The 20066-nt window shown below is 38.3% G+C and overlaps 1 protein-coding gene across 3 annotated transcripts in view; it reads right to left on the bottom strand.

Moving 5' to 3' along the window:
* The window catches only part of TBC1D22A (TBC1 domain family member 22A), a 576359-nt gene that overhangs the window by 200375 nt on the left and 355918 nt on the right, over positions 1-20066 (bottom strand). For 2 of the 3 annotated variants that reach the window (XM_056573700.1, XM_056573701.1), the window contains exon 11: positions 14607-14734. In XM_056573700.1, the coding sequence (XP_056429675.1) occupies positions 14607-14734 (128 nt within the window). Of the gene's footprint in view, positions 1-11484; positions 11684-14606; positions 14735-20066 lie in introns of those variants that run through there. The other variant, XM_056573702.1, reaches the window with a different exon arrangement.

Below are 20066 nucleotides of genomic sequence, written 5' to 3'. Positions count from 1 at the left end.
AACACAAGTTAGCAATTTGCTAGTTCACCAACTGAACGCAGGGGGTTTGACATGTTTAAAAATCAACATAGTTTACTGCTTTGTATGATATAGTCCTTGTACATTACTACTAATTGTATGTTAGAAGTTAACAGTGAGCAATTGCAATTTTTGAAAAAAAAACTATGGGAAATGGTTTAAAAGGGGTACTCCACTGGAAAACATTTTTTTTTTTTTTAAATCATCTGGTGCCAGAAAGTTAAACAGATTAGTAAATTACTTCTATTAAAAAACTTAATCCTTCCAGTACTAATCAGATGCTGTTATGATCCACAGGAAGTTATTTTCTTTTTGAATTTTCTTTCTGCCTGACCACAGTGCTCTCTGCTGACACCTCTGTCCGTTTTAGCAACTGTCCAGAGCAAAATAGGTTTTCTATGGGGATTTGCTCCTACTCTAGACAGTTCCTAAAATGGACAGAGGTGTAAGCAGAGAGCACTGTGGACAGGAAGAAAGGAAATTCAAAAAGAAAAGAACTTCCTGTGGATCATACATCAGCTGAAAAGTACTGGAAGGATTAAGATTTCTTTTTTATAGAAGTAATTTACAAAATTTTCCAGTGGAGTACCCCTTTAACTTCTCCTTTGTGCACATTGATAAATGATAGAACTCTGGCTACCTGTAACTGCAGACATAGGGAGTTTAGGGAGCTTATTGCTTAATGTTTGGTTATGAAATTAAATGTATAAATTTTATGATCGTCTATGTCTATGCAGGGGATTTGGAGTCTTTTATCAGAAAAACTGAAATCTAACCTTTCAAAATAAATAAAGAAATAAGTAAGTGCAGAAGGACAACCTATTCAGATGGAAAACCAAAAATTGGGGTTCAAGGCCAGCAGTTCATTTTAACGTTGCTGAACTCTCCAGAGCTCTGCTGTGTTTTCTTCTTTACAAAATTGTATACAATACTCTAGATGTGGTCTGACAAGGAATTCATTTGACTTTCAAATCTCATTTTTATCTATAAACATCTTTGTCACCTTATGCATGTCAAAATGTCAGATCTAGATCTAGAAGCAACTGCAATGTTTTGTGCAGTTCAAATAATTGTGGTTAAAATAAAATAGGACCCCAATACAGATTCAGCATTTCATCTAGTATCTTTAATTGATATATCTCTTTGTGGGAACAACCCACAGTATGTGAAGAAATTAACTTTAATTGAATTATAAAAAACACACACACACTGTCTATCCTAAAGTGTAGTAATCCCATTTTTCTGCATAGTTCTGTGTACAGGAGAGATGCAGACATATTGAGATTAGGCCCAAACCAGCACCACAATGAAATACATGAAGTAGATTAAAATTCACAATGTGAGATACAAAAGCCCGACAAGCATTTTGGTTCGAGCCACCTGGGACTTAGTGTTATTAGATCAGATAAGCTGCACTAAGAAGCATAAAGGAATTTACAAAAGCATGACAATCATTTTCATCCTATCTGATCTAATCATATGGAATATTGGGAACCTTGATGTCCGCCTTGTGGATGCTGAGGAAGTTGCAAAGTGGAAATGTGAATCGGAGAAGGAGAAAATTAAAGTCCTTTAAAGAGCTTTAAAATGTGTGTGTGTTCTATTTATCGCAGAAGATCACAAATTAACACATTTAAAAGGGATTGGATTTTCCAATAGTTAAAGCAGGTATAAACTCTGTTTACTCACATTACAGAAATGCCCTCCTAAGATGTGGTCACTTAAACACGATGATCATTGCTTGTTCCTATACACTTTCACTAAATTATGTGTAGCACATCATCCAACACGTACCGTACTGGGTTACTACTCACTGGTTGACTCCACACCTGATTTTATGTATGTTCAGTAAACCGAGCAGGAGGGAAGGTGAGCTCTAGATAATAGTATGCCATTAATGATGAGTAAGTAGTAGATCTCTCAAAATTAGCAGTCACCTGTCTCTAGTTTATCTAGAAACGGGTACATAGTGACTGGGAGGAGATTTCACTTGGAAGAGGATCTTGATTTTTTTTTACCTCTTCCCACGGCATAGATATAATGTAATGTGATATTATATGGAATAGTTTGTCTGCTCATCTTCCTGTCAAAACACACATGCCCCTAGAAAAATGCCTTTAGGTAACCTAATTTATACAGTAATGTACCCTTACAGGGTTTAAAGGAGATAGACCACTTTTTAAATTTGTGTTTTTGGGCATTCCACCTATTTGATAACAGGTACAATGAAGTCGATTGTACAGATAAAACCTGCAAGTAGAATGCAGTCGGCCAGTGAAATAGATGTCACAAATCTCATGAAGATGCTGGAGGTATTTAAGATCCACAGCATGACAATTCCTGTTGCAATGTTTTTTTTTAAATATCCTTTCAACTATGGCGTGAACTCTCGGCAAAATCTAGCATAAAATCAATTGCGTGTGGACCTATCCTTAGGGTACATTCACTTGAGTTAAATCTATTTCAGAAATTTCTGCACCTATCCCATTCCTCTGAATCAGGTTAAATAATCTATGCATTTGCTGTAGGAAAAGGAGGTCTTTCAGTTACAGCTATTTTTGTAACAAACCAGCAGTATGCAAGATCTGGAACTACAGACTGCTGTATAACGCTATGTTCACACAGCGGAATTTCCAAGGGGAATCCAGCAAAAAAATAGTGCTCAGAAATTCTGTTGCAGCTGAGTCCCATTGTTTTCAATGGGATTCTGCAGCACCATGTACACAACAGAATTTCTACAGCGGAAACATCTGTCGGGGACATTTTCAACTCAAGCCTCTGTAGATAGAATTGTCACATCAATGCATTTTGTCGAATCTGCTAAGAAATTCATTGTCATCTATGGAGAAGGTGCATTAGCCTGATGAGAAAAATACCACTTTCTCCTACTTAGAAATAGTTAAAAATTTGATTTTTAAATTGGATTCACACAGAAAAAAAAAATTATAAATACACTTTAATACCACTAAGAACTTTGGGGGAGATTTATCATTGCTTTTAGAGAATTTTTTTTTTGTCTAGTTCAGGCACAAGCAGCATATTTAGAGACTTTTATGCGTCTTTTGATATGGACAGTTTTACTCTTTTTGTCTACCCGTAGAAATTTTTCTTTTTGACCCTGCAGTGGTCACGTATTTATCATTTGCAACTTTTGTCAAAAGTCGCTATTTTGTGTGCAAAGGATACTTTTTTAGGCGCAAAGCTACACCACCTACCAGTAGGCGTGAGAATCACTTCTACCTTCTGCAATTCAACCTTTAACCTCTTGTGGACGACAGCGTCACACTCCCCTTCTATGACACGTGCTCAGGAGCTGAGCGCGGGTCATAGCTGGGTGGTCCTGACGGCTATCTGCCACCAGGTCCCATGCCCAGGTCTAATGCCAAACATCACCGATCACTGTGATGCCCGGCTTTAAAGGGGTATTCCAGGCAAAACCTTATATATATATATATATATATATATATATCTCAACTGGCTCCGGAAAGTTAAACAGATTTGTAAATTACTTCTATTAAAAAATCTTAATCCTTCCAATAGTTATTAGCTTCTGAAATTTTCTGTCTAACTGCTCAATGATGATGTTACGTCCCGGGAGCTGTGCCTGATGGGAAAATATCCCCATAGGAACTGCACAGCTCCCGGGACGTGAGTTACCAGAGAGCAGCTAGACAGAAAACAACAACTCAACTTCAGAAGCTAAAAACTATTGGAAGGATTAAGATTTTTTAATAGAAGTAATTTACAAATCTGTTTAACTTTCTGGAGCCAGTTGATATATCAAAAAAAGTTTTGGCCTGGAATATCCCTTTAACCCCTTAGACACCACAATCAAATTTGATTGTAGAGTCTAAAATGCAAGTAAAAAATGTCCCCGGCAGCTCTGTGAAGGTAAGTAAAAACACCTAACCTGCAAAATTCAGGACCCGGGAAAGTGTCTACTTCCCTCCCTCACAAGTGTCTAGAAAGTGTATGTGGTAGAGCTTTTTCCACCCCAGCAGAGCTGCGCAAAATTCATCATCCTGCTGCACCTTCTTGATAATAAAGATGCACGCTAGTCAAACCCACCACCCAAATAAATGTGGGAAAATAGCTCTACCATAGACATTTTTTGATAAATCTGGGCCTTTGTTCTATTGTTCAGATAGTGCAGACTTTAGTAACAAATGTGATGCATTTCGGCAAAATGCCATGTGTTTAGTTTAAATCATATATAGTAAGCTCAAACATGCAATGAGCTTCAACAACATTCTGAATATGGAGAAATGTAAGCTTAAATGCCAGAACTCCAGCATAATAAGAAGCCTTTCACAAAAAAAGTTTTTGCAGCATGATGCATTATGACTGCATACACTACCGTTCTCAGCAGGCTTGACCAGGGTTAGCTGCCACAGATCAAGGTGAATGATTTCTAATACCACTCTCAAGAGGTGAAGCTGACAGAACTGTAGCGCTAGTCGCATTAACCTGTACAACACAAACAGAGCCTATTCTTTTTAGTCAGTATCATGTAAAAAGCTGTATCAAGTAAGAAGGCTATCTACGCTTATCCCTCCAAACACTGGCAGGAGTTTGCAATGTAGATAGTTGGTCTTAAACATCAGCTAATCTCTCAGCCTGAATAAGTATTGCTACCTAAATGAAAAATAAAAAAAAGGTATTACAAGATTCTGTGATTTGGCATCTGCATCAATTGACTAATATGGCTACTCCAAGCTACTGTACATAAATAGAAGCATACAACCAAGCAATCTCCATAGGCAAAAATTAGCAACATTATGGCCTGTAATACTTTTTCCATGGCTTCAGTTAGTTAACAAAAGATCAATTGCATAAATAAATGATTCACATGGGCCCTTATTTACTAATGTTTTTTCCGGGTTGTGCGACCAAATTTGTGTTGCATAGCCCATGCGACACTTTGTTTGACACAATTTCCCGACACAAAATACCATCACTCAGAATGTTTTTAACCCTTCAAAATTGGAGTGGTTAGCCGAAAAAGGGGCGTGTTCCCAACAAAAAAGAAAAAAACACTCCGAAAAGCTATGATGAAAAGCTCACATGAAAACATGTGAATTTTGCTTCACCAAAACCCGACAGCTGAGCTGTCGGGAAATTACTCAAAACCAAGTGAATCCTATCCCCATCTTGGAACAGAGTCTGTTCCATGTTGGGGGCAGTAGTACAGGGGCTGATTGATTAAACGAACTGGGTCTCACTTCTGAAACCTGATCCGATCAGAAGTTCATAAACAGGGGGAGCAGGTATCATGCTCTGCTCAATAAAGCGAAAGGGAACCTTATATTGGAGATATGATTAAAACTTCACTTCTAATAGTAGCTAATAAAATAACAAAAAAAAAAACAAACAAACAAAACATCTAGTGCACAGAATATTTACGGACCACCACCATTAATAAGAGATATCGCTAGTAGAAACTCAAATATCTGCTATTGGGCAGTCCTTGAAAAAATGAAGGAGTACTGTAGTCGTAGGGCTACTATATATAAATAGTCACTAGATCACTTCTGCTGATCTTCCTTCAACGAAGGTGCATGTTACCATAATTCATATGCATAAGGTGCATATTCCAGCAATTATAATAGTGTTCATAGTGCAGTAGTGACTCTGCTAGTCAGTATATCCCAGTAGTACAAGGCCTTGATAGCAGCATACATAGGCAGCAATAGATAGCACATATCTTAGCAGCATACCATCATTGCACTCCGTTCTGCAGCAATTAGTATTGCACTTTCCAGCATAGCAGCAGAAATCCTGATAGCATCGTAAACAAGCAGCAATAGATAGCACATATCTTAGCAGCATACCGTCATTGTACTCAATTCTGCAACAGTAGGTATTGCACTTTCCAACAGAGCAGCAGAGATATACAGCAGCAGAATATAGAGTTGGCACCAAAGCAAAATTGACATCATTGCACTTAGCCCTTCAGTTCTGCAGCAGTTATATATTGCACTTAATTCAGTAGCTGCAGATAGCTTGCAGTAAGCAGCAGTACAAGCAATTGGTTCCAACATACATCCATAGTCATAGCACTTAGCCATATGTGCTGCCGCTTTCCTTCATCTAGTCCAATCACAAATGCATTAATAAAGCAGCATAGTTACATATCTTAACATGTCCAGAGCAGGGGTCCACGCGTTTCCTTTGCCATCAATCATCAGGGACCAGTGTCTTGGCTCTTTATTTTAGTTTAATCCATGTGCTCATTTCTCTATGTGCGACTCTGGTGGCGGCCGTACTCTGCTCTGCTCCCCAGCAATGTACAGTGTACTTTTACTTTCATTTTTAAATTCCCCGATGGGAGCCCTGAATGGCCGGTACTGAGGAGCCATTCAGAGCTCCTGGTGGGGTTTTCAAATAGAAGCGCCGTGGTGGGTATATGTATGGCCCTCCGCAGCGCTTCTATATATCTTGCCCCCTGCTGCGCTATATAAGTCTTGCTCCCCACAGCACATTTATATAGGTATTGCCCCCCGCAGTGCAATCATAAGCCCCCCGCAGCGCATGTGTATATATATTTCCCCCTGCATCGCTATCATAAGCCCCCGGCAGCGCTATGAATGAAAAGTATTCTAACAGCAGCACATCTGGCCAGGAAGCCGGCTGGCCTGATATGCTTCTGATGCGGCGGCATCTTTATATAGATGCGCTGCGGGGTCAGGCACATATCCATATGTCTGAACCCCACATCACTTCTATAATCATATGCCTCCACAGCGCTATTAATGAAAAGTATTCTATCAGCAGCGTATCGGGCCGGCCGGCTTCCCGGCCAGATGAGCTGCTGTTAGAATACATTTTCATTCATAGCACTGTGGAGGCATAAAATTATAGAAGTGCTGTGGGGGCCATACATATAACGATATCTGGCCCCCACAGTGCTTCTATGTACATATGCCACCGCAGCGCTAGGAGAGACAAGTATTCTTTCAGCCGCACATCGGGCCGGCTGGTGCGCTGCTGATAGAATACTTTGCATTCATAGCGCTGCCAGGGGCTTATGATAGTCCAGGGGATAGTCCAGACATATACCCTCCTCCCCCCAGTGATTCTATATATCTTTCCCCGCGCATCTATAAAACCTTGAATGGCTCCACAGTAACGGCCATTCAGGGCTCCTGGCGGGGAATTTAAAAATGAAAGTAAAAGTACACTGTACATGGCTGGGGGGGAGCATTCCGCCCGCTCCCCTGCTTAATAACTTCTGATCGGATCGGGTGTCAGAAGTGAGACCTAGTGCGGTCAACCCTTTAGCCCCTGTACTACTGCTCCCAACATTTAACAGACCCTGTTCCATTATGGGGGTAGTAGTACAAACACTAAAGTAGTCTTAATTTACAGAGACAGACAGCTATGTGAATGCAGCCTTTCAACATGTTACATTGTACAACGTTTTTAAATTCTTTTTGACCAATATATCAATATATATATCTATTCTCTGTGCTTGCTTCTTACTTTCTTATCTTTAATTGGATGTTTCTGTACTCATTTTGGCAATACTGCCTGACAGGGAAGAATACATTTTGTGCAACAGATTTAAACCCGTGCGACACAAAAAAAAACAAAAAAAACAGACGGACGACAGATTAGTAAATCAGGGGAAAACAATAAATAAAAACAGAGTAAAAAGAACAACACTCTACATTAAACACTAGGGTTTTATTAAATCAGGGCCATGATGTGTACATTTACTATTGCAAACCGACATGTTTTGTCAGGTTGTGCACCAGATTCTGGAGCATTGCACCAGAAATTCTGTATGTACCAGAATTTGCGCCAGAATTGAAAAAAAAATAAATAAACATGACTAATTCTCCATTTTACAAAAAAAAAAAAAAAAAAAAAAAAAAAAGGAGTGGCATGGCAGTCAAGAAAAAGGGGTGTGATTACCGAAAAAGGGCATGTTCCCTACATTTTCACAAAAACCCAACATTTTTACTAAGGTTTCCATAGAAAATGTAGTGGATTTGAGCTGAGAAAAACCCTACAGATCAGAGCAAGTGGGCATGGCTTAGGCTGGGTTCACACCAAGTTTTTGCAATACAGTTCCTGTATCAGTTTTTTGATGAAAAAAAAAATGCATTCCTCAAAACCTTACTAAACTGTATAAAAATATGTGTCCAAATTTTAATCCGTATACGGTTGAAAACCATATACCGTTTGAAAAATGATGTCCAGTTGCATCCGTATTTTAAGAAAAAAAAACGTATACATTTTAAACTTTTCATTCCATTATGAATAAAGTTTCACTTGTATGATTGAAATTCCAAGAAAACAACTGTGCAAAGTAAAAAAACCATATGGTGCAAACTGGATGGAACCGTACACACATACAGTTATGTATGGTTGCCATTGACTTCCATGTTAAAAAAAAATGTATACGTTTCAATCCGGTTTTCCCCCTGACCAAAAAACCGTGGAAGGCTACGGCATTGGGTACGGGGGAAAAAACTGACAAAACAGTACAGGATACAACCTGATTAATCTTTTGGCTTATGGTTTTCAAAGGAGAGTCAATACAGTTCAATACGATTTTCAAATTGAAAATGTATACGGGAACTGTATTGCACAAACGTGGTGTGAACCGAGCATAAAAAAAGCAACATAATATAGGGAAAGTGCTAAATATAGGGAAACCTTAGTAAATACCATGATAAAAAAAATTGTAGGGATTTAAAACCCACAAAGAAACCTACACTCCACTCTTAGTAAACCAGGGCAAATGTGGTATGTTTTAAATATTGTTTACAGTACACTTAAAAGTGTCTATAATAAAGGGCATAGCTAAGAAAAGCCATAACATGCACCAGATTCAATACAAAACCTCAATTTTTTCAGGCGAAAAATATTTGTACATATGGACAACAGTCATGGGATGTGCCATGCTAATCACTTTGGGGCTCTCAATGGCCACCAAACAGAAAGAAGACACTATAAAAAAAAAAACTAGGAGTTGCCTTTAGTTCTAATATTTGAACAGTGGGGGCGTCTACCGCACCTACCATCAGCCGATGGTGCTGCAGAACACGGGCAAGCTTTGCAGCCATTCATTATTTAGATCTGTTCTTACCTGCACAGCTGCTACAAAAAGTACAGTGTGTGCAACTGTATTTTCTTCAATTGAATATACCTGAGTGCCGTCACCCTTGCATAATTCTGGAAGGTGTCACTGATTTAATACTGAAGACCTATAGTAAGGATGGACCACCATTTTGAAAAAGCCTGGATAACCCCTTAAGATTGTAAAGTGTTGTTCCCAAGTAAGTCCCAAAACTGACAAAGATTGCTTCCTGCAAATACTTTATTAGGGTTTTCCTAAGTTTTGAAGAAACTGCAACATAGTAATCATACAACACATTGCCCCTAAAATTCTATGATAGGGTTCATGTGATTTTCTAGGCTCACACATTAAGTTTCTATTTTAATATTTCTATATAATTCAATAAAAACTTTACATAAAAGTTTCATTCCTTTAAAGATGCTTCCTTCTGTTCTCTGGTAAAGTTAACGAGATCATAAGGTCTGCTCCCACTCTTGAAGATGCATTTGATTTTCTTAGCCTACTAGTATTTCCTTCTCCTTTCCTATTTTTCTTTTATTCTCCTATTCCCCCCACCCCATCCCACAACAACTTATTTCTTCTTTTCCCTCTGTACATTAGTTCATCAGTTATCAGTTTGTAGATTAATCTGTTCCCCTAACAGTACAAAACAACAGTAATAGTTACATTTAAAAAACAAAACAAAAATAATATATATATATATATATATATATATATATATATACACACACATACACACACACACTGCTCAAAAGAATAAAGGGAACACTAAGATAACACATACTAGATCTGAATGAATTAACTAATCGTAGGAAATACTTTCATCTTTACATAGTTGAATGTACGGACAACAAAATCACACAAAAATTATCAATGGGAATCAAATTCATCAACCCATGGAGGTCTGGATATGGAGTCACACTCAAAATCAAAGTGGAAAAGCACACTACATGCTGATTCGACTTTGATGTAATGTCCTTAAAACAAGTCAAAATGAGGCTCAGTAGTGTGTGTGGCCTCCACGTGCCCGTATGACCTCCCTACAATGCCTGGGCATTCTCCTGATGAGGTGGCGGATGGTCTCCTGAGGGATGTCCTCCCAAACCTGGACTAAAGCATCCACCAACTCCTGGACAGTCCATGGTGCAATGTGGCGTTGGTGGATACAGCGAGACATGATGTCTCAGATGTGCTCAATCAAATTAAGGTCTGGGGAACGGGTGGGCCAGTCCATAGCATCAATGCCTTCCTCTTGCAGGAACTGCTAACACACTCCAGCCACATGAGGCCTAGCATTGACTTGCATTAGGAGGAACCCAGGGACAACCGCACCAGCATATGGCCTCACAAGGGGTTTGATGATCTCATCTCGGTACCTAATGGCAGTCAGGCTACCTCTGGAAAGCACATGGAGGGCTGTGCAGCCCAAAGAAATACCACCCCACACCATTACTGACCCACCGCCAAACTGGTCATGCTGGAGGATGTTGCAGGCAGCAGAACATTCTCCACGGCGTCTCAAGACTCTGTCACAGGTGCTCAGTGTGAATCTGCTTTCATTTGTAAAGAGCACAGGGCGCCAGTGACGAATTTGCAAATCTTGGTGTTCTCTGGCAAATGCCAAATGTCCTGCACGGTGTTGGGCTGTAAGCACAACACCCACCTGTGGATGTCAGGCCCTCATACCACCCTCATACAGTCTGTTTCTGACTGTTTGAGTGGACACACGCACATTTGTGGCCTGCTGGAGGTAATTTTGCAGGGCTCTGGCAGTGCTCCTCCTTGCACAAAGTCAAAGGTGTAGCTGTCCTGCTGCTGGGTTGTTGGCCTTCTACAGCCTCCTCCACATCTCATGATGTACTGGCCTGTCTCCTGGTAGCGCCTCCATGCTCTGGACACTATGCTGACAGACACAGCAAACCTTCTTGCCACAGCTCGCATTGATGTGCCATCCTGGATGAGCTGCACTACCTGAGCCAATTGTGTGGGTTGCAGACTCCGTCTTATGCTACCACTAGAGTGACAGCACCGCCAGTATTCAAAAGTGACCAAAACATCAGCCAGGAAGCATAGGAACTGAGAAGTGGTCTGTGTTCACCACCTGCAGAACCACTCCTTTATTGGGGGTGTCTTGCTAATTGCCTATCATTTCCACCTGTTGTCTGTTCCATTTGCACAACAGCATGTGAAATTGATTGTCAATCAGTGTTGCTTCCTGAGTGGACAGTGTGATTTCACAGAAGTAAGATTGACTTGGAGTTACAATGTGTTGTTTGTGTTCCCTTTATTTTTTTAAACGGTGTACATATAACAGGGAGAATGCAAGCTTATGAAGTAATAAATGAAAGACTCTGCGCACAACAGCTAGATGGCATGTGTGTTTATTTTTTCAATGCAGGTTCGAGGACAAGTTCAATGATTATCCATGAAATTATAAGTATACCACAGTGAATAACAGATTAAATTTGATAATAATTTTCTTGGGACACATTGCATTTACTATGCGATTTAGCAAGCTACGTTATCTTGTTTGTCCAGTGTATTTCTCCAAATTGCTCCTCAGAGAGTCTGTGTACTCTGTTCATTTAAAAACGTATAAGATATAAACCATAAGCACAGCGTAACTCGCAATAAAATACAAAGAAAACATCACACACCGAGATAATAGAGGACAACTAATTTCTGTACTATGGCACTAATGCTTTATAAATACAATATACAGGGTACAGTCTGTAGATGACAATGCATACAGGAGCAAGTCAATAGAATCATTTACTGTTGTATACAGCCTAGTCCCATATTATATGATACAGGCACCCAACAAAATTTGTGCTGATTTTTTTTGTTGCTGATTTGTTTCCTGAATGCACAATTATGCAGTCTTCCCTAAAAGTGCTTAACCATTTAGCTTCTGTGTACAGTATTAAAGTTGTGACACTGAGATGTAGCAGAACCCATTGTTACCAATGGGATTCCGCTGCACAGTGCATACTGCAGCATTTCAGTAGCGGAACTTTCTCTACTGAAAGATTGCACTTGTTCATTCTTATGGTATAATACATTGTGGACTATGGAGACCAGCAATGTTAACATCATGTGCCAAACAAAAAGAAATCAAGCAAGAAACCAAGACAGAAATGAGGCATAAACAACATAAGAATCTACCCCTCTGTCTGTTGGGTTCTCTGCCCACCCCTCTGTTCTTTGATTGTTAGGGAAGGCTGAAGGGAGGGGGATGTACACTTCAGAAATATGTATACAGGAAGCTGGAAAAGGAGGGAGTGCAGTAGACAGGGAGGAAAACACACAAAAGTCAGTCAGGTGAGATTCACATGAGATGTTTTGAAGTATCTGAACCCTGAAGCAGTTCACCAACTATCAGTGGATTTGGAAATGAATGAGGGATTTTTTTTTTAGCATGGCAAAGGTATTCATGGCATTTAAAACAAAACCTTTTACTATAAATTTGGCTATTTTTTAGGGAATTTCGTCAATGGCCCTTCCTGCTAAGTCTTCTGCATTAATTATTAGATGCAAGATACAAAGACATTTAATGTACTCCATATAATTTTGTGAGCAGAAGTAGCATCAAACTATACTAATGGTTTATGCTCAGACCTAGTGGCACATGGAGTCCTTACCAAACAGGTAGGTACTTTGTGTGTCATCATTTGGTGCCTCGATGAATAATCTATGGAAGCCATAGGCTGCATTCACACCACGTTTTTGCAATACAGTTCCCATATATGTTTTCAATTTGAAAACCATACGGAACTGTACTGAAAACCGTATGCATTGACTCTCCATTGAAAACTGTATGTCAAAAGATGCATCCAGTTGTGTCCGCTTTGCATCCTGTAAGGTTTTGTCAGTTTTTTTCCCGTACCGAAGACCATAGCCTACCACGGTTTTTGGCTAAGGTGAAAAACCGTATTAAAACATATACTTTTTTTTAACATGGGAGTCAATGGGAACCGTACAGAACTTTATGTGTGTACAGTTACATCCAGTTTTCACCATACGGTTATTGACTTTGCACAGTTTTTTTCTTGGAATTTCAATCAAACAAGGGAAACTTTATTCATAATGGAGTGAAACCGGACATCATTTTTCAAACCATATACAGTTTTCAACCGTATAAGGATTAAAATGTGTACACACGTTTTGATACAATTTAGTCAGGTATTGAGAAATCCATTTTTTTAATAAAAAAACTGATAGGGGAACTGTATTGCAAAAACGTTATGTGAAGTCATAAAAATGTATACATTCATATAACAAAAGTTTTAAAGAGTACCTGTCATCAACAAAAAACTTTTAATATGTTGTTCATAATCATTAATGAAGAGATATTGTAATATGTCTTCATTAAAAAATATTAATATTTATACCAGTTTTTTCATTTTATACTTTTGGCCACTAGGGGTCACTCTTCTATGCCTGGTCTGCAAGCAGCATCCTATGCTTTTCATAGTAAGTGTACAGCTTTTAGGACTAATGTTGAAAGGGTTCTGGTCCTTCCACCGGAAGTTCAGTACTCTCAGCTCACAGGCTTGTAGCTCACAGGCTGGGAGTGAGTCCTGAGCTGAGAGTACTGAACTTCCGGTGGAAGGACCAGAACCCTTTCAACATTAGTCTTAAAAGCTGTACACTTACTATGAAAAGCATAGGATGCTGCTTGCAGACCAGGCATAGAAGAGTGACCCCTAGTGGCCAAAAGTATAAAATGAAAAAACTGGTATAAATATTAATATTTTTTAATGAAGATATATTACAATATCTCTTCATTAATGATTATGAACAACATATTAAAAGTTTTTGTTGATGACAGGTACTCTTTAAGCTTCACTATATATCACGTTCAAGATCAAAACTTGCCCTAAGAGCATTACATTGTTTGACCAAGAGTGCTGCTGCAACCTTCTTTTTGTATATTGTGTATTAGCCACAACAGCATGCACCAAGTATTTGGGAGTGATAACCCTTCTGAGACATGAACCCCTCCCTTTCCACAGGAGGATTTAAAACTGATGGTGGATTCAGTACTTAACCAGTCAGAGGCCACATGCCCAGCAGAAGTGAGTAATGTGAGCATGTTAGAGTCCCATCCGAATTGAGGCCAACTCTGTGTGGTGGATGGGGGACACATTTTGATAAAAAAAAAAAATGCGCCATGAGCCTTACATTTTTTGACCAAGAGTGCTGCTGCAACCTTCTTTTTGTATTTTGTATACACACACATATATATATATATATATATATATATATATATATATATATATATGTGTGTGTTTATTTTATACATCCTATAATGCAGCATGCATCAACACAACAAAATACTAATTTATGGCTGATAAAACTCTTATCCCAAAACATTCTTTGGATCATCTAAGAAGGTAATGAAATCCATAGACTGTTAAGGTATGTATGTAAATATCCAAAGCAGGTGTTCATACTCTTGAAAACAAATACAAGTGGATGACCTGCTGTTAGGACTCACCTGGTATGTATCCCACAGCCTGATGGTGCACCGCAGGGGAACCTCTCTCATCAGAAGATTATTCATCCAACGGAAAGCAAATTGCAGGTATTCAACCTCGTACTGATGTAAGTGTCTGTGTACTTGTTCTGAAAGCAAAAATAAAACCACTTGTTACATCTTCAGATGTTTCACATTACTGCACACTAATAATATAATGGCGCTAAAAGCCACAGAGCAAATCAAGAAACAATAACACTTTTCTTTTGTGAATGTAAATATTTATGGGCCAATTTGTTAAATCGACATGGAGCAAATGTCAAACAACAATGTATTGTTACTAAGACGGCCATATCTAGGTTATCAAATATACTACAATTCTGTGCAAGTGTTTTAGGAATGTGTGGGGAAAAATGCAACAAAGTAACAATGCTTTTAAAAATAGAAGTGGTAATAGTTTATTTTTATCAATTAAACCAATGCACAATGAACGAACAGTATACAAATGCCTTTGCCTTCAATACACATCAATTCCACTGGGTGGTTGTTCCAAACAACTTGGTCTCTTCATGTCATCTCAAACAGCCTCAATAATGTTTAAATCTGGGGGGTCATATCACTAAAGACATTGGCTGAATGTTTGGGGTGTTTTTTAGTTTTTTGTTATCCCCAGTTATCCCCAGCTGTCACGCCCCCTCCCATAGACTTGCATTGAGGTGGCGGGGCGTGACGTCGCACAGGGGCGGAGTCGTGATGTCACGATCTTCCGTTCCCGTGGTCGGGAGCCAGAAGCTCCAGCGCTAACGGAAGCCATAACAGGTGGGTGTTGCGTGCTATATTGCGAGGGGGCCCAGCGGCGGGACCCCCGCGATCAGACATCTTATCCCCTATCCTTTGGATAGGGGATAAGATGTCTAAGCGCCGGAGTACCCCTTTAAGTGACAATAACGCTTTTAAGTACAGGACGGCTGTCTTTTTGTACAAAAATAGACACCTATGCTTATAATGCAGACTGGTAGTCTTTGCTTCACTGTGTGAATAAGATCCAAATGTGACTGCGCAAATCTTGTGATAACTTCTTTCTCAAAGAGGACAGATTACAAACATTTATAGAGAGTCATAACGAAATCTGATAATTGGATTTGCATATCTTGATTCCATCGGCAAGCTTCAATAAACCCTGTAAGCGTCTGAGATTCACTAACATTTAAACAATGATGAATAATGGTCCAATAAATTATGAGCGTTGCTCGCCAGTAATATTGATCAAGAAAAGCAATGGCAAACGCTGAATGAATTCATTCTTCCTTCGTATAAGTAATTGTGAGCAGATGCACTTTTGGAGATAAAAGTAATTTTGTTAGCAATAATTCTAAATTTAAATTTTCCAACTCACTAGAAATAAGCATTTGCACATAATGAATGAACAGGCAAATGTAATTATTGTCATCTATCAGCCAAAATATATTTTTTCCTAAAATACTTATGCAGCAGTTTATGATAATAACATTAAACAAGAGTAAAAGGAAATTATGGCTCTAATATTGAAATCTACAAGGCTTAAGCAAGTGCTGTTAAACACATTTCTCAGTACTTTTAACATTTGCAGTCATATTTTCCCTCCATAACAAGCCACAAGGTTTCCTTGGAGATAAATTACGCCTACCAATAACGTTAAGAAGACTAATTATAACTGTATATCATTCGGGGCAATTCCATAAGTAAGAGAGCTTTTTGTAACTGTGTTCACGTTATTAGGTTAGATGGTTACGATGGTTATCAGTCATACTGCCATTATTAACGATACAACCGTAATAAAAAAAAACTATTTGACGTGTGCAAAAATTAAGATAAAGCCCCAAAGTTGCTAAGACTGGCATTTTTACACCAGTCTAAGTAAAGGAGAGTCAGAATGAGTCTCATCAAATTTATTAAAAAAGCAATTGCTACTTAATAAGTTTGGCATATTCTCATCCAATAAGAAAATTATACATATGCCTGCAATAAGAAGCCATAGACTTGTCCCCACATTTCTAGTTCCTTTCCAAATTAGGTGAGTGATGAGAAAAATCTTAATGATATAACACTTGGATATTTTAGCAACACAGTTCACACCCATACCAGCTGTAAACTGCTTAATAAGTTTGGGCCAAAATGTTACTATTTCAGAGCAAAAAGAATAAGATATTTTACCCTAGAAGCCCTATTCTGTTACATTAAGTCATAAGCAGTTTTGCATTTTCATTTTTTCCTCATCACCTTCTAAAAATTATAACGCTTTAAATTTAGCACCTAAAATTCCATATTATAGCTTATTTTTTGCACCACCAGTTCTTCTTTGCAGTGACATTAGTCATTTTACCAAAACATCCACGACAAAGTGGAAAAAAAAAATTCATTGTGCGACAAAATTGACGAAAAATAGCTATTTTGTAAATTTGGGGGCTTCTGTTTCTACGCAGTGCATTTTTCGGTAAACATGACACCTTATCTTTATTATGTAAGTCCATATGGTTAAAATGATATTTAGGTTTGATTTTGTATTACTTCTGAAAAAACAAATCATAAATACATGCAGGAAAATTTATATGATAACTTTTTTATTTTTCCGTGTACGGGGCAGAATGAGGGCTCATTTTTTGCGCTGTGATCTGAAGTTTTTATCAGTACCATTTTTATTTGACTTTGATCGCCTTTTATTCATTTTTTGTGCTATGAAAAGTGACCAAAATGTGCTATTTTTAATTTTGGACATTTTTTGCGTGTACGCCATTGAGCGTCCGGTTTAATTAATTACATATTTTTATAGTTCAGACATTTCCGCATATGTTTATTTTTATTTACACAGTTTTGTTTTTGAAAATGGGAAAAGGGGGGTAATTCTTTTAATAGGGAAGGGGTTCATTCATCATTAGTAACTTTTTTTTTCAATTTTGTTTTGCTATGTTATAGCCCCCTCTAGTGGCTATTTTATGCATTACATTGATTCCTAACACTGATCATCGGCATAAAACTATATGTGGCTGATCAGTGTTATCGGGGCTTGACTTCTCCTGCCTAGATCTTAGGCATGGAGAATCAGACACACTAGAGGCAGGTAACAGACCCTCCAATCATGTCCTAGCTGATCGGGACATCGCAATTTCACATGTATGCTACAGTATCATTACCCTGAGTTGCACAGAGGCATAATAAAGCCACTTGCCATTGTGTAGGTAAACAAAGCAGTGTAAAAGGTTATATATATATATATATATATATATATATATATATATATATATACATACAGAAAATGAGAAAATAGTGAAGAGATGCAAAGTACTGGAGCATATGTCCCCGAGCCCTGAAATGTGTGTGTGCTCAGCTGATGCTACCATGTGAGACAAAACGCTCTGTATTATTTTAGTCATTCCTTATAATCCCATGGGACTGCTACCTGAGCCCTTGCCACTTCAGTATGTAGCTCCTATAAAATCCAAACCAGAACAGACAGGATAGAAACTAAAACCTTGTAAAAAAAAAAAAAAAAAAAATCCATTCATTGGTGCAGTCCTGAACAGGCAGAGTTTTGAGCGTCTACTCATAGATCTCTTTATTGATCTATTACTGATCTTTTCAATTATCAATAAAGAGATCTATGGGCAGACTCAATATTCTGCCTATTCAGTTGGGAACAGTGACAATGAATAGGAGACCATTTTTGTTTTTCCTTTCCTGGTCCTGTTTGGATTCTAAAAAGTTTTCTCTGAATTTAGATTTACAAAATTTGTTATCTCTATTATAGAATCAGTGAATAAAAACTACAAGTCTCCAACATCATAGTCATGGTGTAGCCAGAATCCCTGTTTATTATACTAGTGCGGTGAAACAACACACAGATATAGTGTAACAAAGAACACATATATTGGAGGGTTCTTGTTTTCTACCTTTCTGCAAAGACTGGGCTATCAATGCAACAAAAGTTAAGTGTATTACATTTTACTCTGCTTTGTATTCGGTATTTATTTACTAGCCTGTAAATCCTGAATTTACACTTTATGTGGCAAGATTTCTTTTTTTATTTTATTTTTTGCATATGATCTAAATGTGCTCTATTCAATGCCATTTTATTTTTATCTAAATAGATAAAAAAAAAACTGCACCAATTCATTTCCTAATATATCTTTATAACAGTGTAAGCTCTAATGCCTGATACAAAACTCCACATCCTCTGCAAAGAGATAGTAAAAAGATAATATTCTGTCTTCCTCTTACCTCTACTAAAGAGATCTTTATGTCTACAAGGCTGCTGTGGTAATGGCGCCATCATTTAACTCTTGAGGCTGTGTATCTGAGAATGACCTCTCTGATAAATAACAACTGTGCTCTGTCATACTTATTGTAGGCCCAAAAATGGATCACTATGTTTAATAGAATAATAGCATGAGGTGCCTGCCATATTGTATGAGTTCTCAGAAGGCCCCAAGTAAAGAAGGCCTAAGTGGAGTTCATTGAAAGATCACAGACCTTTGAATGTTTGAAAATGTGTTATCTCTTCTAAGAGGCATGTAAATAGGAACTAGGGGTATGACAAACAAGTCAAGACAATACCCATGATATCTGACAAGTCTCCAAGGAAAGTCCTGGAGAGTGATACTCATTGGGGGATATTTATCAAAGCTGTCTATGTCCCGCATCAATATAGACCAAACTACAGAGGGTTAGGCTGGTCTATTGTGCACCTAATTTATCAAAAGGCGCACGGCTCTTGATAAATTCTGTGCACAGACTGCATGATCTATGCTTTAAATCTATGTATTTAAACCTGCTCCAACATGGACTGACATTTCCGCGTACTTTCAGCCTATGCGACTTGTCGCTGAAAAGTCGCTTTTGATAAATTCAGCACCAATGCATTTTCCAATGCATTTCCGTCTAAAATAGACTAGAATGCATCATGTTCTAAAAATCCTCTAGAGCAAAAGTCGCAAAAAAGTGGCACATATTTAGACTGCGACTTTCTGTGCGACAAATTAAGACAGGAAAAACCAGTCTAAATCCTTTCATAAATATCCCCCATTGTCTGTCATTTTGACTCCAAAGGGGGGTCTGCTCTGTACACCTGGATACAGGTGTGTGTATTTTTAACAATGGGTTGTATTTGCATTCTATTGATCTATATCTCTGGCCATCTACTGCAGATGAACGGGGAGCGTCTTATGGGGATCAATGCAATGAGCATATTGCATATTAACAGTCTAAATGGGATTTTCCTCTGCTCCCCCACATGAAAGAATAATTCCCACAAGGAAACTTAATTTAAGTCTTCCTAATAAGTAGCGCACTATAAATTATATATTTAGTACCGCATCTTACCAGAGATAGTTGAGGTTAGAACTGGGCGGGGTTTATTCCCATTTTTATACATGTAAAATGCCCATTAGATATCATGTAATGTGATGATCTCTATGCTAAGTAATCTTTTGATAACTGAACTAACCT

The sequence above is a fragment of the Hyla sarda genome, chromosome 4, assembly GCF_029499605.1.
Source record: "Hyla sarda isolate aHylSar1 chromosome 4, aHylSar1.hap1, whole genome shotgun sequence".
NCBI classification, from domain to species: Eukaryota; Metazoa; Chordata; class Amphibia; order Anura; family Hylidae; genus Hyla; species Hyla sarda.
This window is presented reverse-complemented; position numbering and strand designations above follow the sequence as displayed.